General features: G+C 54.3%; 2 protein-coding genes across 11 annotated transcripts; both read left to right on the top strand.

The window, feature by feature from the left end:
- Positions 1–5,173: 5,173 nt before the first annotated feature.
- ZBTB12 (zinc finger and BTB domain containing 12) lies at positions 5,174–7,208 on the top strand. Its single transcript, XM_081139447.1, has 2 exons — positions 5,174–5,229; positions 5,722–7,208. Exon 2 carries the CDS (start codon positions 5,744–5,746, stop codon positions 7,121–7,123), a length of 1,380 nt encoding a protein of 459 aa, XP_080995573.1. The 5' UTR covers positions 5,174–5,229; positions 5,722–5,743; the 3' UTR covers positions 7,124–7,208.
- A 2,284-nt stretch (positions 7,209–9,492) lies between these two features.
- EHMT2 (euchromatic histone lysine methyltransferase 2) lies at positions 9,493–24,802 on the top strand (the record flags this gene model as incomplete). 10 transcript variants are annotated; one of them, XM_081139869.1, is made up of 28 exons in its annotated part: positions 9,493–9,569; positions 10,216–10,282; positions 10,375–10,593; positions 10,685–10,938; positions 11,665–11,749; positions 11,842–11,882; positions 12,026–12,181; positions 17,111–17,206; positions 17,283–17,397; positions 17,537–17,638; positions 17,860–18,008; positions 18,097–18,240; positions 18,324–18,559; positions 18,639–18,821; positions 18,941–19,023; positions 19,320–19,426; positions 19,521–19,643; positions 19,723–19,824; positions 20,519–20,623; positions 20,739–20,893; positions 20,979–21,146; positions 21,556–21,700; positions 22,030–22,107; positions 22,441–22,556; positions 22,678–22,764; positions 23,535–23,616; positions 23,745–23,920; positions 24,304–24,802. In XM_081139869.1, 28 exons carry the CDS (start codon positions 9,528–9,530, stop codon positions 24,482–24,484), a joined length of 3,597 nt encoding a protein of 1,198 aa, XP_080995995.1. In that variant the 3' UTR covers positions 24,485–24,802. The 10 variants fall into 10 exon arrangements, with proteins under 10 accessions (XP_080995995.1, XP_080995996.1, XP_080995997.1 ...); XM_081139870.1 differs by having other exon boundaries at positions 23,538–23,616; positions 24,304–24,801; XM_081139871.1 differs by lacking the exon at positions 17,537–17,638.
- Between the last annotated feature and the right edge of the window lie 455 nt (positions 24,803–25,257).

Here is a 25,257-nt window from a genome sequence, read left to right as displayed (position 1 = left end):
CATGCCTGGATTTCAGGCTCGATCCCCAGCAGGGAGCACGCAGGAGGCAGCCAATCAATGACTCTCTCTCAACATTGATGTTTCTATCTCTCTCTCCCTCTCCCTTCCTCTCTCTGAAATCAATAAGAATATATATATTTTTTAAATTAATCAGCTGGTCTCTTCAACAAATGATACTGAGAAAACTGGATGTCCACATGCAAAATAATGAAGTTGAACCCGTACCTCACATTATATACAAAAATTAACTCAAAACAGGTCAACAATCTAAATATAAGGGCTTAAGCCATAAAACTCTTAGAAGAAAGTATGAGAGTAAATCTTCATGACTTTGGGTTTGGGAATGGGTTCTTAGATATGACACCAAAAACATGGGCAACAAAAGAAAAGATAAATTAGACTTTATCAAAATTTAAAACTTTTGTGCATCAAAGGGCATTTTATCAAGAAAGTAAAAAGAGCCCTGGCTGGCATGATTCAGTGGTTAGAGCATTGGCTTGCTCACCAGAGTGTCTCAGATTTGATTTCTGGTCAAGGGCAAGTACCTGGGTTGCAGGTTCAATCCTGGCCCCAGTCAGGGCAGGAGTGAGAGCAACCAATCAATGTGTCCCTTTCACATCGATCTTTCTCTCTTTCTCTCTCTTCTCTCTCTCTCTCCCCCTACCCCCTCCCTTCCACTCTCTCTAAAAATCAATGGAGCCCGGCCGGGTGAGAATCAGCAGTTGAGCATCGACCTGGGATCCAGTTGATCAGGGTTCGATTCCCAGTCAGGGCACATTCCCGGGTTGCAGGCTCAATCAATGACTCTCTCATCATTGATGTTTCTATCTCTCTCTCCCCTCCACTCTCTCTGACAAGCAATGGATAAAATATCCTCAGGTAAGGATTAAAAAAAAGAAGAAAATAACAAGTGTTACTAAGATGTGGAGAAACTGGGACCCTTGTACAGTGCGCTGATGGGAATGTAAAATGGCTCAGCCACTGTGGAAAAGCTTGGTGGTTCTTCAATTTTGATATAACCCAGAAATTCAACTCCTAGGTACATAGCCGAAAGAACTGAAAACAGGTATTCAAAGAAATACATATGCACACATGGTCATAGTAACATTATTCACAATAGCCAAAAGGTGAAAACCACACAAATGTCCATCAACAGATGAATGAATAAGCAAATTGTGATATATCCATATAATGGAATATTATTCAGCCATAAAAAGGAATGGAGTACTGACACATATTACAATATGGATGAACCTCAAAGACATTATGCCACATATTATATGATTCCATTTATACAAAATATACAGAATAGGTAAATCCACAGAAACAGAACACATATCAGTAGTTGCCAGGGGCTGGAGGGTAGGAGGAGAATGGGGAGCAACTGCTTAATGCACACCGGGTTTTCTTTTGGGGAGATGAAATGTTTTGGAACTAGATAGAGGCAGTGGTTGCACAACATTGTGAATGTGCTAAATGCCATTGACTTGTTCACTTCAAAATGGTTCATTTTATGTTACGTGAGTTTTACTTCAATAACAAAAAGTGTAGATAAATCAATAAATCAGCTGACACTCAATGACTCCTCCTTCAATTTTGTTGAAGGGAAAGAAAGAGAAAGCACCTGACTTGCAGAAAGATGTCACTAGGTCACTTACTTTCTCAGAACCAGCACAGATTTTGGAACTGTCCCTTTGGTGCCCTGGCATTTTGACCCTCCTGAACTCCCCCTTGGGCCTGTGTCTTGGGTCAGGGAGGGTCTGGCAACAGGAGGAGGAAGGGGCCTCTGCTCCTCCTTCTTGGGGGCCCTCTCAGGCCCACCAGTCTCCCAACATCATATGGAAGCGTCAGATCTGAAAGCTGTTCCATCTATCCAGGTCCACCTACCCCTTGGACAGTCCTCTCGCACTACAGGGATGCACGTGCCCAGTCTGAAGACCGCTGCCTGGAGAAGCTTCCCATCGTGCCCAGAGAAGAGTAAAAGAGAGCTCACAGCAGTATTGTGGTGGCAACCACCTGGTAAACAAATCAAATGTCCATCAACAAGACAAGCAATTCATAAATTGTGGTGTGAGCATGCAATAGAAAGTAAATGAATGAATTTCAGCTATGTAAGTCAACAAAATCATAATGTTGAGTTTAAAAGCCAGCCCCAGAAAAACACACAGAGTATGGTTCCATCCATGTGAAGATCAAACAGGCAAAGCTAAAAGGTACGCTGTTTAGGAATGCCTACAACACGCAGAGATAGTGAAACCATGAGATAAGCAGGATACTCAGGGTAGAGGTCTCTGTGCAGAGGGAGAGGGATGCAGTCGGCCTGGAGCACACAAGATGTCTAAGGTCCTGAGAATCTCTTTCTTAAGCTGTGGTCAGGGACCCAGGTGTCCTGTTTCATTTGTCTTTAGCTATATGCTAACTTTATACCTTCTTCTAAGTGTATATAGTCACAACAGATATTTTAGGAGAGAGGGTGCATGTAGAGACAGTGAAAAGGTATAGACACTGGCAATGCTTCTGTCTCCTACTCATTCCTTACAACCCTGGTCAGGTTTTATTTCTCAAGCACACTAGGAATCCTGAATTTATCTGTGAATTTGACACCATATTAGGGTATTTGGTACGTCCAGCCTAGGCTGGGAGGGCTCCTCATCTCACACTGGCAGAAGTTGGTGACCAAGGGCCAAGAATCTGGATATCCCTACATGGGGTGTGTGAGAAAACAGCCCTACAACATCTCCCCACCAGCCTATGCAGGAAAAGACAGACTCGTGCACTATTGTTTCCATATAAACCTGTAACTAGGTGGACTGGGCACTTGAAGACTCTCAACTCCACCTGCCACCAAGGACCACCTCGTCTTTTCTTTTTCTTTTTTTAATGTCTTTATTGATTTCAGAGAGAGGAAGGAAGAGGGAAAGAGAGAGATAGAAACATCACACCCCGTCCTGTATGCCCCCTATAGGGATCGAGCCCAAATGCAGGCATGTGCCCTGACCAGGGACTCCAAGGGTGATCTCCTGGATCACAGGTCGATGCTCAACCCCTGAGCCACGCCGGCTGGGCAGGACCCCCTGTCTTAAATTCTAAGCTGAGATTAGGTCCTCCTGTCCCATTCACACTCCCAGGAAAAAGGAATAGCAAGAAGGGGACAGGATACAAAACCTTACAAATTTAAATTCTTACCTTGACAGCTTTTCATATTTCTGCTCTCACTGGACTATGAACTATTCTTTTTTAAGAATTTTTTATTGATTTTTAGAAAGAGAGGAAGGGGGGGAGGAGAGAAATATCAATATGTTAATGAAACATCGATCACTGCTTCTTGCATGCCCCCTACTGGGAATGGAGCCCACAACCCAGGCATGTGCTCTGACCAGGAATCAAACTGTCAACCTTTTGGTGCACCAGACGATGTCCAACCAACTGAGCCACACCAGCCAGGACCAAATTATTCTTTTGAGAAGTTTGACAATGAGAAAAAGAAAGGGGGGGACGGGGGGGAGGGTGTTGCAGGCTCAATCCCCAGTCAGGGGCATGCAGGAGGCAGCTGATCAATGACACTCTCATCATTTATGGTTTTTTTTCTCTCTCTCCCTCTCCCTTCCTGTCTCTGAAATCAATAAAGATATATTTAAATATATATAAAGGGAAAGGCACAGAATCAAGGCACCACCTAAACACTGCAGCATCCCTTGAGTTCAGGAGTTCAGTTTAAGTCAGGAACAAACTTTTTATGGGTGGATGCTGGCTGGGCTGAATGGGAATGACTTCAACAGTCAAGCATTTATTGCATGACTTTTATTTGCAAAACATAACCCACGACACAATTCCTGCAATCGAGATGTTTACTTGGGGAAACCAGATTGTGAATGCATTATATAACAAAGCAGTTTCATCAAAATTGATGTATATGGAAGACGCTGTAGTATCCTGGAATATGTAGTAAATCCAATTGGGAGGAAACAGGGGCTTCCTCACCTGGACTTGGTGGGTGGGTGGGGAATGTGGGCATGAGAGGTTGAGGAGGGGCATTCTTCAAGGTGCTCATAAATGCTGGTACTGAAGCTGTGGAGGCTGCAGCTTAGTTTGGGAGTGACAGCGAAGGCGGAGGTGGGGAGTTGAGGGAGGTTTCGTTTAGGGTGGTGGAGCTCTGGCCTTGTCAATTTGGTGGAGGGACGCTTGTAGTTGGGAAGATTAAAAGTAGTAGAATCCTACTGACATAAATAATCACATAATTAGAAGTAGTAATACCAGGGCTACTTGTGCAGTAGGTGTGAAGTGGGTGGGCAAGGGCTTCGACAGCTCAAGTGGAAGGGTGGAGGGCGTCTGCCTTGGCAAGAAGTTGGGGTCAATTCTGAGAATGGAGAGAAGGGGGGTCGGTGGGACTTTACAGATGAGACGGGGGAAAGCTGAGGGCACTGCACTGCCTGGCCTGGAGGGCTGGGGTGGTTACTATCTGCAGAAGAGCTGGGAAAACAAAGTGTGGCTGCGGGAACCGTGAAATACCCAACACGGGATGAACGCGCGGGCAACAGGAACCAAGAGCTGCGAGCCGCGGGGCAGCCTGGGCCCGGGGGCCCTGGGAGGGGCCGCGGCTGCGGGACCGGCCCGCCGCGCGCCGGGCCGAGGGCGCCCCCGGGAGCAGGTGCCTGCGCCGCCTCCTCGGAGCTCAGCCCCGGGCGCGGGGGCGCGGGGGCGCGGGGGCGCGGCGGGCGGGGCCCCGGGAGCCGCGGCGGGCGCCGGGGGCGGGCGGGCCGGGCGGCCTCCGCGCGGCACTTGGCACGCACGCGCAGACCGGCCGCGGAGCCCGGAGGCGCAGAGGCGGGGGAGCGGGAACGAAGGGGGTGTGGAACGTATTTCCGCTCTGGCGGACAAATAATACCGGCCAAAGGGGAGGCCAGGCCCTCCGGGCCTTTAACCGTGTGGGGGCGCTGGTGAAGAAAGGGGGGTCGGGACGCGGGGAACTCCTGCTCCTTTAATTCCCTCCCCTCTTCCTCCTCCCAGAGTTCTCGCCGCGGCCGCCGCGCGCGGAGCCTGGAACACACGGCACGAGCCGCCCCCGCCCCTCCCCCCTGACGCCCACGCGGAGCCAGCCCCGCGCGCGCGCCCCGTGCACCCCCGCGCCTGCGCGCTGCCCAGGCCCTGCCCGAGTGTGGGGGCGCCGGCGGCCCCGGGGGGGGTGGGGGACGTAGGGGGTCAAAAAAACAGCACGCGGACCAGGGCCAGGTGAGAGGCGCGTGCACTCAGGGTCGTGGGGCTGGGGGGCGTGCCACGAAGCTCTGAGCGTGGGGGGGGGCGTGCACCATGCGTGCAGGCGGTGGGGGGGAGGACGTGAAAGGCGCGTGCAAACGTGCAAAGGGGGGGGCGGAGGAAAGAGGCTGCGAGTAAAAGGGGCGGGGTGAGAAGATCCTGCAACCCGGGCACCCGGGAGCCCAGAGCCTCAGGCCTCTACTCCTGTTAACGTGGGCGCGCGGCTCGCCCCATCCTGGAGGGTGGTTGGGCCGGGGGTATGGACGCCGCTGCCCCGCCCCCGGGAACCACGCCCCCCTCCCCTTGGAGGGACAGCGCCGCCCCTGGGGCTGGGGAAACTGAGGACGAGGCCTGAAAACTGGGAGGTGTGATGCTGGGGGACCGGGCAAGAATGGGGGCGAGGGGCCTAGAGCCTTGTCTTAGGAGAGCCAGAGACCTTTGTCTCTGACTGGTTTCCTTCCCAACTAGGGCTGCCCACCCTCCCGCCACAATGGCCTCTGGGGTGGAAGTTCTGCGCTTCCAGCTGCCGGGCCACGAGGCTGCCACTCTGCGCAACATGAACCAGCTCCGCGCAGAGGAGCGGTTCTGCGATGTGACTATTGTGGCCGACAGCCTCAAGTTCCGAGGTCACAAGGTCATCCTGGCCGCCTGCTCCCCTTTCCTGCGGGACCAGTTCCTGCTGAACCCCAGCTCTGAGCTGCAGGTCTCCCTGATGCACAGCGCGCGCATAGTGGCCGACCTGCTGCTCTCCTGCTACACGGGCGCCCTGGAATTCGCCGTCAGGGACATCGTGAACTACCTGACGGCGGCCTCCTACCTGCAGATGGAGCACGTGGTGGAGAAGTGCCGGAATGCCCTCAGCCAGTTTATCGAGCCCAAAATAGGCCTCAAAGAGGATGGGGTCAGCGACTCGGGTCTCGTGAGCAGTGTCGGCGCCACCAAGTCCCTCCTCCCTCCCGCCAGGACCCCGAAGCCCGCTCCCAAGCCCCCGCCCCCGCCCCCGCTCCCCCCTCCGCTCCTTCGGCCCGTGAAGCTGGAGTTCCCGCTGGACGAGGACCTGGAGCTGAAGGCGGAGGACGAGGACGAGGACGAGGACGAGGACGTGTCCGACATCTGCATCGTCAAGGTGGAGTCGGCCCTGGAGGTGGCGCACCGGCTCAAGCCTCCCGCGGGCCTGGGGGGGGCGCTGGGCCTCGGCGGCTCTGCGGGCGGCCACCTGGGGGAGCTGGCCCCCAGCAGCGTGCCCCCCAGCGCCGCGGCGCCGCCCCAGGGCGTGGTGAAAGCTTGCTACAGCCTGTCGGAGGACGCGGAAGGGGAGGGCCTGCTGCTGATCCCCGGGGGCCGCGCGGGCGTGGGCGCCGCCTCGGGCCTGGTGGAGGCGGCCGCGGTGGCCATGGCTGCCCGGGGGGCGGGGGGCAGCCTGGGGTCGGGGGGCAGCCGGGTGCCCCTGCCGGGGGCCTTCTCCAGTGGCAACTCCCTGAAGAGCATCAAGTGCACCAAGTGCCCGGAGGTGTTCCAGGGCGTGGAGAAGCTGGTCTTCCACATGCGGGCGCAGCACTTCATCTTCATGTGCCCGCGCTGCGGCAAGCAGTTCAACCACAGCAGCAACCTCAACCGCCACATGAACGTGCACCGCGGCGTCAAGTCGCACTCCTGCGGCATCTGCGGCAAGTGCTTCACGCAGAAGTCCACGCTGCACGACCACCTCAACCTGCACTCGGGAGCCAGGCCCTACCGCTGCTCCTACTGCGACGTGCGCTTTGCTCACAAGCCCGCCATTCGGCGGCACCTCAAGGAGCAGCACGGCAAGACCACCGCCGAGAACGTGCTGGAGGCCAGCGTGGCCGAGATCAACGTGCTCATCCGCTAGCGCCGGCCCCGCAGGACTGCGTCCCCGGGCTGGGCGGGAAGGGACCCCCTGCCCAGCAGAGGTGGGGGTCAGCGGTCAGGGGCAGGCAGGCATGGTGGGGAGCCTGAGCAGACACACACACCCGGGGAGAGGGGCCAAGATTCCTTGGACGGAAGATCCTGCCTCTTCAGGAAAAAGAATGGGAGGGAGAGGGCCGGTCTCTGAGAAGGCCAAGGGAATGTGGGGTCCCGAAGAAAGACTGCCTTCTCCTAGAGGTGCATGGATATGCGGAGAGGGTCCTATAGAAGGAGCAGGCAAAGGGACTGGAAAATGTTTTATTCCTGGCTAAACCTGCCCAGGGAGAGGTCTGACATTTCTTGAGGTAGGGGTGGGTGGGTGGGAATTGGGAGGGTATTTGGCAGGAATTCCTTACATGCTCCTGCTTAGAATAGATCCTTGGGAGAGGGGTTGGTAGGGGGAAGGGTTATTGAACCCCAGAAAAGGAAGGGGGGACAGGTCTTGCATGCTGGGCGATGGGACTGTGGGTACAAGGCTCACCAAAATTCTAGGGAGAACAAGGTGACAGGTAAGAGAAAATGGGGGTGAGCACCCTGGGTAGATATCGGGAAGTGGGGTACAATAGCAAGAACAGGGAATAGCGGGGGTGGGGGTAGGGCACTTAGATGAAAGGACACAAGAAGAGCTGTTTAGGGGAGGGAGAGGAGTAGAGACTTATACAGTATTTTTTAAAAAAAAAACAAACCACGTATTTTTTAGGATTTTTTCTGGAGTTTGGGGTTTTAGTTTTTTCGCTTTTGTTTTCCACAAAATAAAAAAAAAAAAAAAACTTTTTTTTTTCTTTATACTGTCTGGCAACTGCTTGTAAATGACTGTCCCACCCTAGACAGCCTCTTGTTTGCTCAGTACCCAGAGGTCACAACTCATGCAGGTCCCATGCCTGAAGGAGGCTTGACAGAAAAGTAATGTGACATGTGAGCTCCTCTGGCCGGGGCGCTCCCAGTTCTGAAACCTCAACACCTGGCAGGTACCTCAAGCACAAGTGTTCCATGAGTGGCAGTGGTGGGTGATCCTGACCTGCTCCTCTTTTTGAGGAGTTTGGTATCAGGGCCAGGGATGGGCTATAGGTGTGATCATCGTGCCCACCGAAATTGTAAGCAGGAGCCTATGTTTGAGCATTTTTGGTCTGGGGAAAGGGTTCGTGTCATCAAGAAAGCTAAAAATCACTAGGTTTGGATAATAGGGTACAGGGAAAACTACAATTCCCAGAAAGCCCTATTGGAATAGTTCTTAACCAAAGACAACTACAGTTCCCAGAAAGCCTTGAAGTGGCCTCAGAAGCCCTATATCCCAACCACCTGCTTAAGTCAAATACTGTTTGTGAAATCATACAGATAGTTTCCCAACTTTGACCAGATGTAACACCTAAAGGGACCATACTCTAAATAGTCCCATCAAGGTTGTATGTCTTGGCCTAATATTCATACTGCCACTGTCTGCTGGGCTATGATCCACGGAGTGCCCGACTATGCTTATGAAGTGTTCGGCAAAAAAAGGTCACTTATTAGTGTGACCAGACAGTAACGACCCTGGGGCCTCTGGGGGCTTACCTGGACTCCTAGTGCATGTGGTGAGGGTAACATGTCTGGTATAAACAAGAGACAGCCCCCCAGGTTTTCAAAAGGGAACATGAAGCAGCTTGCTAGAACCAGCCAAGAGTAATGGTGTCCTCTGCGCGTCCCCATCGCCCCCTTCTTTTTTTCTTTCAAATTACAAAAGGAAGTTTCTTTCGAACGTTACAGAGGTAGAAGTGAGCCAGCTGGGCTGCGCAGGCTCAGGAAACAAGTTAGAGAGGCTTAGAAGGAGCCTTGGAGCTTAGGAGACGGGCAGAGGCAAGGCGCCTGGGGGAGGGAGAGGGGAAGGGAAAGGCGCCCGCGTGCTTGGAGAGGGAGAGCGGGTCCCCGTCGCCCCCTTCTTGCTCGTTAGAGAAGCCAGGCCAAAACTGAGGCCCAGCCTTCTCGCTGGAGACCCAGACAGTGGAAAGCACCTAGAAGTGGGAGATGCACACGCAGGCCAGATTGGACATGCAGCCGCTGTCAGGAGGCTCAGACACCCCGCTAGTTACCTAAAATCTGGGAGGGGGGCGGGGAGAGGCCACAGCTGGACCCAGGCGTGCCTCGTCTTGGGTCCCCCCCTACACACACACCCCGCTGAGTTGAAACTAAGAAAGGCAGAATTGTCCCCCGCAGCCTCCAGCTTAGAGGAGCCACTACCACCTCCAGGGCGGGCCTCGGGAGAAAATGGCCAGAAGCGCGCGGTGGCGCCTTTAAGGCTCCTCCTAGTCCTCCCTCCCAGCCCACGTGACCCGGGGCGGCCGCGCGCCGGCTGGGCCCCAGCGCAGGCGGCTATGGCGGCGGCGGCGGGAGCTGCAGCGGCGGCGGCCGCCGAGGTGCGGAAGGGGAGGGGGAGAGGCGGGTGCATGCCCGCGCGCGCGCCCGGGGGAAGCGCGCGCCCGTGCAATGCTCCGGGGGTGCAACGGGGCCGGGGGGCCCGGGCGGGACTTACAGCAATCCGGAGGGCCAGCACCGGGGGCGGATGAGGGGACCAGGGGGTGGGAGGTGGGGGGAGTGGGCACGGAGGCGCGCGTGCCGCCGCTGGCTGTCCCCGAGTGGGCGGCTGGCGCCGGGGCCCCAGGAGCGCGCGCGAGGGGCACGAGGGGCCGTCCACCGGGCTGGGGGGCAGCGGGTGCCGGAGGGGTTGGTGCCCGGGGTCCCCGCGGCCCGGGGGACAAAGGGGGAGCGGCGCGTGCAGCAGGGAAGAGGGGGCGGGGCCGGTGCGCGGAAGCCCCGCCCCCTCCCCCTCCTCTCTTCTCGGCCCCTGAGATGCGGGGTCTACCGAGAGGCAGGGGGCTGATGCGGGCCCGGGGAAGGGGTCGTGCGGCCCCTCCGGGCAGCCGAGGCCGCGGAAGGGGGGGCGCCCACAGAGGAAGAGGTAGGCCCCGGAACCTACTCTCTCTACCCAGGGCCCAGGCGTCCTGGGCACCCCAACTTCCTACCGGGCTGACCAGTCCTCCTATCCCTTGTGTCGCCTCCCAGGGTGGGGGGCCCGCTGAGATGGGGGCTCTGGTGCTGGACAAGGAGCCCAGAGGAGCCATCGAGAGAGGTGAGTGAAGCAGCAACGGGCCCAGCTGGACCTTTACCTCCTCAAACCCAGGACCCCCCAGCCCATAACCCTGAACTTTTCTTTCCTTACAGTTCATGGCTCTTTTGGGGACGCCCCTCGTAGTGAGGAGACCCTGCCCAAGGCCAACCCCGACTCCCTGGAGCCTGCTGGCCCCTCATCCCCAGCCTCTGTCACCGTCACTGTTGGCGATGAGGGGGCCGACACCCCTGTAGGGGCCACACCACTCCTTGGGGATGAACCTGAGAATCTTGAGGGAGATGGGGACCTCCAAGGGGGGCGCATCCTTCTGGGTGAGAGGCTGCGGAAGCTGGGGGTGAGGTGGGGATCTTCTGACTGCCTTCCCTCTAATCTTGCCTCTGCCTACCTGCCTGTCTTTTCCAGGCCATGCCACAAAGTCATTCCCCTCTTCCCCCAGCAAAGGGGGTGCCTGTCCCAGCCGCGCCAAGATGTCAATGACAGGGGCCGGGAAATCACCACCATCAGTCCAGAGTTTGGCTATGAGGCTGCTGAGTATGCCGGGTGCCCAGGGGGCGGCAGCATCAGGGCCTGAACCCCCTCCAGCTACAACCAGCCCAGAGGGGCAGCCCAAGGTCCACCGAGCCAGGAAAACCATGTCCAAACCGGGAAATGGACAGGTGAGGATTGCGGGGGAGGGGGGACAGGTAATCAACCCTCAACCGCTTGTGGGCTTTTTTTGTCCAGTAGCTTCAGGTCTTTTCTAATCCATTTACAGCTTTACATATTTACCAAGGGGCTATTTTGTGTCACATTCTGGGCTGGGGCTTTTGAGGAGAGGGAAGTAGAAGAGACAAATGTTAGAGATTTATGTATGTAGTCAATGTCTTAATTACTCTTGAGATAATGATTATGTGAAGAAACTTCAAACCACTTTTTTTACCTCAAAGCAAGCCTCCAGGGAACTTTTTCCTCCTGTAGAAACTACCCCTGCTCCATTTTAAAGGTTGTACTACTATTGGGAAGGAGATGAGGGCCACAGAAATGACAGAGACCCCAGGATCTCACAAGTTTATAGCAGTGTTTTTTAGGGCTGTTGGTAGCATTAAGTTCTGCGTGTGGTTTGAGTATCTTTGGTCAGGGCCTTAACCTTTGTTTTTTCATCTGTAAACTGGGAAGAAAGGGCCTGCTGCATACTTGAAATAAGTGAGGGTTAGATGTGGGGTGTTCTTGACACACTTCCTGTGGGGAGACAGCAGTTGTTATAGCCACACCTGGCTACTGCAGCTTTGGATGGCACTCTTGAGGGTGTGGCTCAGCACCCGACCCTCATTTGGGGCTCCATACTAGTCTAGGCCAAACAGTAGCCGCTCCTTACCCTAAGTGTGCTCCCTCTCGGTCCCCAGCCCCCAGTCCCTGAGAAGCGGCCCCCTGAAGTGCAGCATTTCCGCATGAGTGATGACGTGCACTCGCTGGGGAAGGTGACCTCAGGTCAGTCCCACCCCCCTACCCACCTGCAGCTTGATAAGGCCTGTCCTGAGGGTTTAGAATACAAGCCTGGCTCCTTTCTTCTCTCCTTCCAGATGTGGCCAAAAGGAGGAAGCTGAACTCAGGAGGTGGCCTGGTGAGCTGGGAGAGGCAGGGAACAAGGCCTCTCCACCTGGGGGCTGCTGCAAGGGAGCCCCAAACTAGGGCAGCATCCCACCCCCAAGGGAAATGGATTGGTGGGGAGTGCCAGCAGCTTCAATTGTTCTCATTTTTTTCTAGTCAGAGGAGTTGGGTTCTGCCCGGGGTTCGGGAGAAATGACCCTGGAGAAGGCAAATCCTGGGCCCCTGGAGGAGTGGGAGACAGTGGTGGGGGATGACTTCAGCCTCTACTACGACTCCTACTCTGTGGATGAACGTGTGGACTCTGACAGCAAGGTGAGAGGCGGCCGGCCTGCCGCCGCCATGTCCAGGGCTTACTCTTCAGCCTGTCCTGCCCCCCCCTTTTCACTCTTTCCTTTTTATCTTCTGAACGCCCTCTAATTCATTGCGCCATACTATCTCTGACTTACCACCACGTGCGCTGCACCTCATTCTGTGCCGCCCTTTTCCACAGTGGCCCATCTGTTTCATGGTCTGTTTGTTGTTTGCTTGTTTACTCCTTTGCTCTTGGTTTGGTTTTATCTCATGCATGTTTGCCTGTGTACTTAGTCTTGCCTATTTTGCTTTTTATTTAATGTTTTATTGTGGAAACTTTCAAATACAGATGATCCTTGAACAACACAGGTTTGACCTTCGTGGGTCCTCTTATACACGGATACTTTTTCAATAAATACTGTAAATGTATTTTCTTTTCCTTATGACTTATTTTCTCTAGCATACTTTGTCATAAGAATACAGTATATATTACATTTAACATACAAAATATGTGTTAATCAACTGTTTACTTTATTGGGAAGGCTTCCAGCCAGCAATACACTATTAGTTAATTTGGGGGGAAGTCAAAGTTATACATGGAGTTTTTAGTGTTGGCACTCCTAACCCTTGTGTTGTTGAAGAACCAACTGTACATGCAAAAGAATAGAAGAGTGAGCCCCATTTTTTAAATTAATTATTTTTTTACATTCAATATTATTTATTTGTTTGCTCTTATTGATATTTAGAGAGAGAGGAAGGGAAAGGGAGAGAAAGGGGGAAACATCGATATGAGAGCAAAACATCAATCAGCTGCCTTCAGTACGCACCCTACTAGGGATCAAGCCCGAAACTTGTACTGACACTCAGCCAACTGAACCACACAGACCAGGGCTCAATATTATTTTGTATTAGTTTCAGATGTACAGCATAGTGGTTAGACAGTCATATACTTTACAAAGTGTTCCCCCTGATATTTCCAGTACCCACCTGGCACCATACATAGTTATTACAATATTATTTACAATATTCCCTGTGCTGTACTTGACATCCCTTTGACGTTTTGTTTTGTTAATCCTCATTTGATATTTTCCCATTGATTTTTAGAGAGAGTAGGAGGGAGGGAATGGAGGAGAGAGAGAGAGGGAAAGAGAGAGAAACATCAATGTGAGAGACACATCGATTGGTTGCCTCCTGCATGCGTCCCTACTGGGGCCAGGAATTTAACCTGCAACCCAAGTACATTCCCTTGACCGGGACTCAAACCCTCCGCCCTTCGGTTCTGTGGCCAACTCTAACCACTGAGCCACACTAGCCAGGGCTGTCCCCCATGACTATTTTGTAACTATGGGTCTTTACTTCTCAATCTCTTCACCTTTTTCACCCAGTTCCCCAGCGCCTCTCCCCTCTGGCAACCATCAGTTTTCTGTATCTGAGTCTGTTTCTGTTTTGTTTGTTTATGTTGCTCTTTAGATCTCACATAGAAGTGAAACCCTATGGTATTTCTCTGGCTGACTTATTTCACTTGGCATAATACCCTTTAGGTCCATCTTTGCTATTGCAACGCAGCTGATTTTTTAATTATTTTTCAATTAGAGTAGACATACAATATTATATTCATTTTGGGTGTGCAACATGGTAACTAAACATTTATATACCTTACAAAGTGATCACCTCAGTAAGTCTGGTATCCACCTGGCACCACACATAGTTATTACAATATTATTAACTATATTCCCTGTGCTGTACTTTACATCCCAGTGACTTTTTATAACTGGCAATTTGTACTTCTTAATCCCTTCCCCTCTTCAACCAGTCCCCCAACCCCCCTTCCATCTGGCAACCATCAAAATGTTCTCTGTATCTTTGAGTTTGTTTCTGCTTTGTTTATTTTGTTTCTGAATTCCACATATAAGTGAAATCATGTCGTTTGTCTTTCTCTGACTTATTTCACTCAGCACAATACCCTCTAGGTCCATCCATGTTGCAGATGGCAAGATCTCACTCTTTCTTTACAGCCAAGTAATATCCCATTGTATACATCACCACATTTTCTTTATCTGCTTGTCTGTTGATGGACACTTAGGTTGCTTCCATATTTTGGTTATTATAAATAACACCAATGAACATAGGGTTGCATATGTGTTTTCGAATTAATATTTTGGATTTCTTTGGATAAATACCCGGAAGTGGAATTGCTGGATCATATGGTAGTTCTATTTCTAATATTTTGAGGATCCTCCATACTGTTTTTCCATAATGGCTGCACCAGTCTGCATTCCCACCAGCAGTGTGGGAGGGTTCCCTTTTCTCCACATCCTCACCAGCACTTGTTGATTTGTTGATGATAGTCATTCTGACAGGTGTGAGATGATAGCTCACTGTGGTTTTAATTTGCATCTCCCTGATGATTAGTGATGTTGAACATCTTTTCATATGTCTCTTGGCCATCTGCATGTCCGTTTTGGAGAAGTGTTTATTCAGGTCCTTAGCCCTTTTTTTTTTTTTTTTTTAAATATACCTGTGTCAGAGAAAGGAAGGAAGAGGGCGAGAGAGAGAGAGAGAGAGGGAGAAACATCAGTGATGAGTCATTGATCAGCTGCCTCCTGCACGCCCCCTACTGGGGATCGAGCCCACAACCCAGGCATGTGCCCTGATCGGGAATCGAACTGTGATCTCCTGGATCCTAGGTGGATGCTCAACCACTGAGCCATGTCTGGCTGGGCTGCCCATTTTTAATTGGATTGTTTGGGGAGTTTTTTTGGTTTTTTTTGGTTTTTTGGTGTTCAGTTATGAGTTTCTTGTATAGATAGATGTATCATTGGAAGATTTCTTCTTCCATACAGTAGGTTGTCATTGTGACTTTTTTTTATTGCTGTTGTTTGTTAATCCTCACCTGAGGATATTTTTTCCAATGATTTTTAGAGAGAGTAGAAGGAAGAGAGGTGGAGAGAGAGAGAGAAACATCTGATGTGAGAGAGACATATCTATTGGTTGCCTCCTGCATTCACCCCGACTGGGGCCAGGGAATGAACCCGCAACCCAGGTATGTGCCCTTAACCAGGAATTGAACCCATGACCCTTCGTGGGCTGAAGCTCTACCACTTAGCCACACCGGCCAGGGTAAGTTGTCTTTGTTTTGTTGATGGTTTCCTTTGCTGTGCAAAACTCTTTAGTTCAATGTAATCCCATTTGTTTATTTTTTCTTTTGTTGCCCTTACCTGAGAAGACATATCCAAAAAATACTGCTAAGAGCAATTTTAGAAAGTGTACTGTGTATGTTTTCTTCTAAGAGTTTTATGGTTTTGGGTCTTATATTTAAGTCTTTGATCCATTTTGAGTTTATTTTTATATGTGGTGTAAGAAGATTTTATTCTTTTGTATGTATCTGTCCAATTTTCCCAACAGCAATTATTGAAGAGACTCTCCCACCCCATTGTATGTTCTTGCCTCCTTTATAATACACAGCTGGTCCTGACACTCATCTACGCCTCCCCTAACACACACCTACTAGATCATTTTATTTTACATATTTATTTTTTTAAATGTATTGTTATTTATTTCAGAGAGAGGGGGAGAGAGAGAGAGAGAGAGAGATGGAAGCATCAATGATGAGTCATTGGTCTGCTGCCTCCTGCACGCCCCCTGCTGGGGACCAAGCCCACAACCTGGACATGTGTCCTGACCTGGAATCCAACCCTGATCTTCTGGATCCTAGTTTGATTCTCAACCACTGAGCCACGCCCGCTGCGCCCTACTAGATTATTTTAAAGCAAATCCCAGACATATTTTATCTGGAAATATTTCCATATATATCACTAAGCATAAGATCTCCTTTTTCTCTTTCTTTACATAACGTAATGACTATTTTCACATCTAAAAAGTTTACCAGTGATTTCTTAATATCGCTTTGCTACCATTTAGTTTTCACATCTCAGTTGTCTCACAAATGGGTTTTTGGCCCAGCCAGGCATGGCTCAGCGGTTGAGCATCGACCTAGAATCCAGGAGATGGAGGTTCAATTCCTGGTCAGGGCACATGCCTGGGTTGGGGGCTTGATCCCCAATAGGGGGTGTGCAGGAGGCAGCTGATCAATGACAACTCTCATCATTGATGTTTCAACACTCTCTCCTTCTCTCTTCCTCTCTCTGAAATCAATAGATTTTTTTTTTTTTTAAGTGTGTGTTTGTCAAGATTCAAATGAGGTCCACGCATCAGTTTGATTGACATTTGTCTAAGGTGTTTCTTGATGTGTAGTTTTCCCTGAATTACAAAAAAAATTTTCTTGCCATTTATTTGTTGTCTGACAGAATTCCTCACATTTAGGAGCTGGCTGACTGTGTCAATTGGCACATTCCTCTGTGCCCAGTATTTCTTTTACTTGTAAGCTCGTTGATCTAAAAGCAGGATCAGCTTCAGGTGCACGTTCCCCCCCCCACACTCTCCCCACTGGAATGAGGGCTTCCTGTTGCATTCCATCAGGAGGCAGAGGGATCTGGATTTATTAGTGATGTTTAGATCAATCAATGTATTTAGGTGACGTCAGGTTGATCCTCATTATAAAGTTCCTCATTAGTGTTTCATCCAGTGTTTTTAGCAGCCGTTGGTAGTCGTCTTATGAACTTCACAGAAAGAACATACTGTACATATACATACTATGCATTTCCTTTCTGGAGCTTACTGTTTGTGTTTTTGTTGTTTTTGTTTTGCTCAATATGTCTTGCCAAGATTCACACATTTGCCTCTAACCGTTGCGCTTTTCGTGGCCGTGTAACGTTCTGCGCGCTTTCTCCGTCCAGCCGGGTCCAGCGGCGGGGCTGCCCTACCTTACCCGCCGCCTTGTTGGAGCGCCGGGTCGGGTGCGACCTGCCCGCCTCGCCCCAGCCCCCCAGGAGAGGAGAGGTCTGTGGCCCAGGGGTCACTGTTCCGCGGCCACTCTTCGCTCTGTTGCAGTCTGAGGTTGAAGCGCTGGCGGAACAACTGAGCGAGGAGGAGGAGGAGGACGACGACGACGAGGACGACGAGGAGTCGGGCAATCAGTCGGACAGGGTGAGCGGGCGCGGCCGGGGCGGGCCATGGCGGCGCGGGGCGCGGGGCGCGCTCTTTAACTCGCCGCCCTCCCCAGAGTGGCTCCAGCGGCCGGCGAAAGGCCAAGAAGAAATGGCGGAAGGACAGCCCGTGGGTGAAGCCCTCCCGGAAACGGCGGAAGCGGGAGCCTCCGCGGGCCAAGGAGCCGCGAGGTAAGGGGCTGCTCTGCCCCGGGGTCCCCCAGCCCGGCCCGGCCCGAGCGCGCCCGGGCAGGTGCGCTCCGGCAGGTGCGCCTGCACTCCCGACGGCGGCCGTGAGCTCGCGCTCTCACTCTCTCTGTCTCTGTGTCAGGAGTGAATGGTGTGGGCTCCTCAGGCCCCAGTGAGTACATGGAGGTCCCTCTGGGGTCCCTGGAGCTGCCCAGCGAGGGGACCCTCTCCCCCAACCACGCTGGTAATTGCCGATTGCTGGGATAGGGAGCCACCAGGGGACACCCTCAGGACCGGAGGGAAAGGGGAGGGGGGACCCCACTGGAGCTGGGATGTCCATGGCCAGGCTTTGGGGGTTCTGGAGCATGGAGGGAAAGGCAAGCAGAGGGTGGTGAAGAGCCCCGCCAGGGGTCCCAGTGGGTGAAGGGCAGGGCCTCCCCCAGCTCCCTCTCTCCTCTGTCCAAGGGGTGTCCAACGACACGTCTTCTCTGGAGACAGAGCGCGGGTTTGAGGAGTTGCCCCTGTGCAGCTGCCGCATGGAGGCACCCAAGATTGATCGCATCAGCGAAAGGGCAGGGCACAAGTGCATGGCCACGGAGAGTGTGGACGGAGAGGTAGGCCTGTGCACCAGGAGGACGGAATGGGGCGGGGTGGAGCCTCACCCCAGCCTCACCTCTCCTCCCCCACCCTCACTGCCCACAGCTGTCGGGCTGCAATGCTGCAATCCTCAAGCGGGAGACCATGAGGCCATCCAGCCGCGTGGCCCTGATGGTGCTCTGTGAGACCCACCGGGCCCGCATGGTGAAGCACCACTGCTGTCCAGGCTGTGGTTACTTCTGTACAGCGGTGAGTGTCCGTGGGGCAGACAGGCGGCATGCCCCATTGGAGGAGGGGCTCCCATCACCTCACCACATTGTTTCCTGCCACAGGGCACCTTCCTAGAGTGCCACCCTGACTTCCGTGTGGCCCATCGCTTCCACAAGGCCTGTGTATCCCAGCTGAATGGGATGGTCTTCTGTCCCCACTGTGGGGAGGATGCATCCGAGGCCCAGGAGGTGACCATCCCCCGGGGGGACGGAGTGACCCCACCAGCTGGCACTGCAACCCCTGCCCCGCCACCCCTGGCCCAGGATGCCCCTGGGAGAGCGGATACTTCCCAGCCCAGGTACTAGCCTCACCCTTTCCCACTGTCTGTTCCCTGTCCCTCTGTATCGCCCCTGAGACATTAGCCCCTTCTCCCACAGTGCCCGGATGCGAGGGCAGGGGGAGCCCCGGCGGCCACCCTGCGACCCCGTGGCTGACACCATCGACAGCTCCGGGCCCTCCCTGACTCTGCCCAGTGGAGGCTGCCTCTCAGCTGTGGGGCTGCCACCTGGGCCAGGCCGGGAGGCCCTGGAAAAGGCCCTGGTCATCCAGGAGTCAGAGAGGTGAGTGGGGGGTTGCTCTCTGGTACGGAGGCTAGGGCGGGGCTGGAAGGGCAGATCTCTGGCTTTAAGGCTAATGCTGGAGCCTGAGGAGCCCGCCCCTCCCTCCCTCCTCACGGCAGGCGGAAGAAACTCCGCTTCCACCCTCGGCAGTTGTACCTGTCAGTGAAGCAGGGGGAGCTGCAGAAGGTCATTCTGATGCTGTGTGAGTACCCGCTCGTTCATTCAGCAAAGCTCGGTTGAGCCCAGTGATACATCAGCACCGGGCTGGGTCCAGGAGTGCAATGAAGGACTTGGTCCTCTCTCAGAGGTACCTGCCTGGCCCAGTGCATAGCAGCACTGAGGGGAAGGGCCGCCTTGAACTCAGGCAGAGCCAGTGCCCCGGGCTCCTTACTCTCTGACACATGCCCTGAGAAGCCTTCCTGCAGAATGTGCCACCTTCCCCCTAGCTTGCTTACCACTTGTCCCTCCCTCTCCCCGTGTGGCGGGCTCTCCCCACAGTGGACAACCTGGACCCCAACTTCCAGAGCGACCAGCAGAGCAAGCGCACACCCCTGCATGCGGCCGCCCAGAAGGGCTCAGTGGAGATCTGCCATGTGCTGCTGCAGGTCAGCACGGCCGGCCCTCTTCCTCACTGACCAGGCCCTTGGAATGCCCTGCCCAGCCCCTCCCTGGTACCAGCCCACATGCCCCTCCTCGCAGGCTGGAGCCAACATCAATGCTGTGGACAAGCAGCAGCGGACACCGCTGATGGAGGCCGTGGTGAACAACCACCTGGAGGTGGCCCGCTACATGGTGCAGCGCGGTGGCTGTGTCTATAGCAAGGTGTGCTGCCGGGCGGCAGGGCCTGGGGACTGGGTCAGAATTGCCTGTTGGAGGACTCATCTGCCCGCCTCTCCCTCAGGAGGAGGACGGCTCCACCTGCCTCCACCATGCAGCCAAAATTGGGAACTTGGAGATGGTCAGCCTGCTGCTTAGCACAGGACAGGTGGACGTCAACGCCCAGGTCAGAGGCCCGGCTGCCCCGCCCAGCCCCTCAGGGTCCTTGGGTCAGCCTCAGGCTGTGGTCCCTTTCCACCTCAGCTGACCTCTGGCCCCTCCTCTCCTTGCATCCCATTCCATTCAGCTTTCCCCACCTTTCTCCCTCGTTCGCATTTCTCTTTGCTCTTCTCTTTCTTGCTTCTCTTTATCAGTTTTCAGAGTATTGAGTCGCTGCCTTCATCTCTGAGTCCCGTGAGATTCTTTTCTTTTTCATGGAGCAGATATGTTTTACTGTGTTGTCTTCTCGATTCATCCTTTGTCAGGAGGAGCCCCTGGAAGTTGGCCCCTGTGGCCTTTGAGAGCATCCTGGCCTTTCAGCACTTACACACTAAAGTCCGTGTACCCAGGGGTGGTTGTCACCATTGGGTCACTGCATCTAGGACTTAGGAATAGGCAGGCTTAGGAAATACATATTTTTTAAAAAGAGAAAAAGTGCTCTACAGTCTTGAGCAGTAGACACTGTAGTTTCATTTTATAGATGAGTAAGCCGACACGGAGGCACTGAGGGCCTTGCTCGGGGTGCCACAGCACTAAGTGGCTGAGCCGAGCTCACTCTGAGTCTTGCTCCGGAGCATGTGCTCTTGGCCATGGGCTGCTTTGGTGAACAGAGCTGGTTGCTGGGCCTACCCCCAACCCTCTTCCCTCCCTCCCACCCACAGGACAGTGGGGGGTGGACCCCCATCATCTGGGCCGCAGAGCACAAGCACATCGAGGTGATCCGCATGCTGCTGACGCGAGGCGCCGATGTCACCCTCACAGACAATGTGAGGGAGAGTTTTATTCGGGTGGGGGAGTGGGATTGGCCCAGACCCTGAGCAAAGTGGAGGTTGGGTTCAAGGGCTCACTGCCCAGGCTACCCCTTCCCCCCAACCTCCACAGGAGGAGAACATCTGCCTGCACTGGGCGTCCTTCACTGGCAGTGCGGCCATCGCCGAGGTCCTCCTCAATGCCCGCTGCGACCTCCACGCTGTCAACTACCACGGGGACACGCCCCTGCACATCGCTGCCCGGGAGAGCTACCACGACTGCGTGCTGTGCGCCCCCGCCTGCCCCACACCCCAAGCCCCTCCAGCACCTTGCGCAGCCCTGGGCCCCACGGGCTTCCTCTCCCCCTACTAGGTTGTTCCTGTCACGCGGAGCAAACCCTGAGCTGCGCAACAAGGAGGGAGACACTGCGTGGGACCTGACTCCTGAACGCTCGGACGTGTGGTTTGCACTCCAGCTCAACCGCAAGCTTCGGCTTGGAGTGGGAAATCGGGCTATCCGCACTGAGAAGATCATCTGCCGGTGAGCACTCCGCCCTCCATCCCAAAGTGGCCCCCACCCCAGGCCACACTGGACCCCAAAACATCCCCATACGCACCCCAGGCAGTCCCAAGAACCACCTTCGCTTCTCCCTACTAGGACTGTCAAATAGGACAAATAAAAATAGAGACTATCCAGTTAAATTAGAATCTCAGATGAACAGTTGATACTTTTTTAGTATAAAAGTGTCCCATGCAGTATTTGGGATGTACCTATACTAAGAAGTTATTTCTTATTTACCTGAAATTTGAATTTAACTGGGTCTTGCATTTTACCTGCTAGCTTCACTCCCCACGCCCTAGTGAACACCCAGGCCACTCCCCATGCCCAGGAGCCTCTCCAGCCCTCTCCTGGCACCTAGGGAAGCCCTCACCCCATTTCCCTTTGCCAGGGACGTCGCTCGGGGCTATGAGAATGTGCCTATTCCCTGTGTCAATGGCGTGGATGGGGAGCCATGCCCCGAGGATTACAAGTACATCTCAGAGAACTGTGAGACATCCACCATGAACATTGACCGCAACATCACACACCTGCAGGTGAGGGGCCTGGAACCTCCGTTTGGGACATCAGAGGTGCCAAATACAATGGGGCACCTGCAAGGGAAGGGCTGGGAGGGAGCTCTTGGGGGCTTAGTCCACCTGGAGAAGGGTTCTTTCACTAGGACACACGCAGGTATTATATAGGCTCATGGTAGCCCTAGGGCAAACCTTCAGCAACATCTTGATTCTCCTCACCGTGGGACCATCACCACCCATGACCCTAAAACATGGACCCTAAGAAAGGGCAGCAGTGGTGGGCAGGGAGCTTTGGGAGCTGAGGTTCAGGGCCAATTCTGGGTGTTGAGCTCACCCTGCCTCCTACCCAGCACTGCACATGTGTGGACGACTGCTCCAGCTCCAACTGCCTGTGCGGCCAGCTCAGCATCCGTTGCTGGTATGACAAGGTATGCGCCCTCTCCCTGTCCACAGACTCTTGTCCACTCCTGCAGAGGAGCTGGCCTCAACCTTGCCTTTCACCTCGTACCCTGGCAGGAAGTGGCAAAGAGGGCAGGGCCAGACCTGGAATTCCTGGGACACTGCTAGGACAGAGATGGGCCCAGACACATGTGAATTAAGGGGGATGGTTGTGGGATCCTGTCCTCTGATCTCAGAGCATATGTAGTGTTCCCTGTCTCTGGGTTGGAGTCAGGGCAGGATTTTTTGGGGAGGGTTCTTGGGGGCCCTGGGCAGCTGAAGTGGGACCACACAGAAGCCACTGTTCTCCCTCCTTTCCCCAGGACGGGCGTCTGCTCCAGGAATTTAACAAGATCGAGCCCCCGCTCATCTTCGAGTGTAACCAGGCCTGCTCTTGCTGGAGAAACTGCAAGAACCGGGTGGTACAGAGCGGCATCAAGTGAGGCCCTGCCCCTAGAGGCCCCCTGCTGCCGCCTGCCGCCGTGTGTGAGCACACGCATGCACACACATGCACACACCATCTCCCACTCACCCAGCATCACCCTATCTCCCACCCCCAGGGTGCGACTGCAGCTCTACCGAACAGCCAAGATGGGCTGGGGGGTCCGCGCCCTGCAGACCATCCCCCAGGGAACCTTCATCTGCGAGTGAGTGGGGCAGGGGCAAGGGGGTGGACCCACGGCCACTGTTGCCTCTTCTACCCTCTCTCTGTCCCCCTTCCTGACAGGTCCCACCTCTCCTCACTGTCCCAGCTCCAGCCAGCCTCTTCTGCCCCCATCCCCAAAGCCAAGCATTCCACCTGCCCCGCTCTGCCCAGACCACAGAGTTGTCCATTACCACTGCCCACATCCCCCCACTTCCCAGCCTCACATACCCTCTCCCTGCCTCGTGTGTGTGTGTGTGTGTGTGTGTGTGTGTGTGTGTGTGTGTGTGTGTGTGAATCCTCATCTGAGGATATTTTTTCCATTGATTTTTAGAGAATGGAAGGGAGGGAGGGAGAGGGAGGGGAGGGGGGGAGAGAGAGTGAGAGAAACACCAATGTGAGAGAGACACATTGATTGGTTGCCTTTTGCACACGCACTCTGACTGGGACCAGGGATCGAACCTGCAAACCAGCTACATGCCCTTGACTGGGAATCGAACCTCTGACCCCTTGGTGCACAGACCGATGCTCTAACCACTGAGCCACACAGGCCAGGGCTTCCTGCCTTTCTGAGCTGGGGAAAGCAGCAGTTTGGGAGACAAACCTGGGTTTGAGCCTCACCCAGCCGGGTCCCAGCACTGTTCATCAGTGACATTCACAGACACTACCTGGGGTGTCTGACACTGAAAGAGGAGCCCATGGGGTTATGGGGAGACACGTCCTGGAGCCTGCTCCCGTGACCCCTGCTCACCTTCAGAACCACTTCCTGCCCAGCAGGTATGTCGGGGAGCTGATCTCCGATGCTGAGGCTGATGTGAGAGAGGATGATTCTTATCTCTTCGACTTAGACAACAAGGTGCGCAGGAGGTCCTGCTGTCCCCTACTCCAGTCAGCATATGGAAACTTGGGGGGGGGTTGATCACTGGGTGGGGACATCGGCCTGGCGCTAAAGTTGGTAGATGTGAAGTGTGTGCCCTTGCTCAGGATGGAGAGGTGTACTGCATTGATGCCCGTTACTATGGCAACATCAGCCGGTTCATCAACCACCTCTGTGACCCCAACATCATCCCCGTTCGTGTCTTCATGCTGCACCAAGACCTGCGATTTCCACGCATTGCCTTCTTCAGTTCCCGAGACATCCGCACTGGGGAGGAGCTGGGGTGAGGCTGGGCTCGGCCAGGGTGTGGGATGTGCAGCACACCTGCCCAGGGCTTGCAGCCGAGGGGAGCTACGGTTTGCAGGCATGGAGTAGAGCAGCGCCCAGAGGTCGGTACAGAAGTGTCCCTGGGGGGCGTGGTAAACAGGCCTGAGCCTCAGAGAATTTTGATTCAATGAGTTTGGGATGAGGCTCAAGACTCTGCATTCAGACGAGTTCCCAGGCAGTTCTGGTGCTACCGGTTCATAGACCAGAGGAGGGTTTAGAGCCTGTCAGGAGAGCAGGGTGTGCCAGGGCCCCTCCTGGGGAGCAGGATCCACAGAGCTTCTGGAGTGGGCCTGGGCAGTCAGGTCTGAGTCCCACAAGCCTCTTGTGCTTCTCTGACAGGTTTGACTATGGCGACCGCTTTTGGGACATCAAAAGCAAATATTTCACCTGCCAGTGTGGCTCTGAGAAGTGTAAGCACTCTGCTGAAGCCATCGCCCTAGAGCAGAGCCGCCTGGCCCGCCTGGACCCCCACCCCGAGCTGCTGCCTGAGCTCAGCTCCCTGCCCCCTGTCAACCCCTGAGTGGACCATGCCCTCCCTCCCCACCCCTGGATGCCACCAGCCCAGCAGCTGCCTCTGTCACTTGCTGCTCACACCCACACCCACACAGGGGGCACTGCCATCTCTCCCACTAGCCCATCACACATTCCCGGCCATACACCCCAGCCAGGCCCTGGAGGTCTGACAGCCCCTTTCCCAGGGCTGGTTCCTCCCTGGGGGAGTGACTTCCAGGCTGGCCGCCCCCCTGTTTCCCATCCTCAGCTAAAGTTTGATGAACTGAAATGGGCCTCTATGCCCACTGGTTTTCTTTGTTCTCAATAAAGGTTGGGTTTGGTAACAAATTGTCTGGGTGATTTGGAAGGGGGTGGTTGCAGGGAGGAAGCACACACAGCCAGGGGAATGTGGGTCCAAGGGGCAAGGCAAGATGGGAAGCAGGCTGGACTGGTGTGGACAGCTCCCCAGGGTGGGGAGGGGCAGTAGGGGACCTCTGAGGGCAGGGTCTAGTTAAGGCCTAAAAGGCAAATCTCGACAATCTTAACTTGAGGGTATGGACATAATGTGAGGCAGTTTGCAGAATTATGAAGGATTCTGGGAACATTCCAGGTCCTTCAGGTCATGGTCCAGGGGCCCCAGTGACCAGCCCTGAGCCCCTGGCCCTGGCCGGGCCTTCCGGCCCTCCGCCCTCCTCCCTTCCCACTTTGAGGAGGAACTAGAGTGTGTCGGGGACCACAGGTGGAGGTGGGGCTGTGACGTGCGAGGGCGGGGCGGCAGCAGGTGTGTTGCCAGGTCTCCCG

The sequence above is a fragment of the Miniopterus schreibersii genome (assembly GCF_964146895.1).
Source record: "Miniopterus schreibersii genome assembly, chromosome: 6".
Taxonomy (NCBI): Eukaryota; Metazoa; Chordata; class Mammalia; order Chiroptera; family Miniopteridae; genus Miniopterus; species Miniopterus schreibersii.
This window is presented reverse-complemented; position numbering and strand designations above follow the sequence as displayed.

Excerpts from the sequence above, each read along its gene's own strand:
- ZBTB12 (XM_081139447.1), top strand. The coding sequence starts at position 5,744 with ATGGCCTCTGGGGTGGAAGTTCTGCGCTTCCAGCTGCCGGGCCACGAG.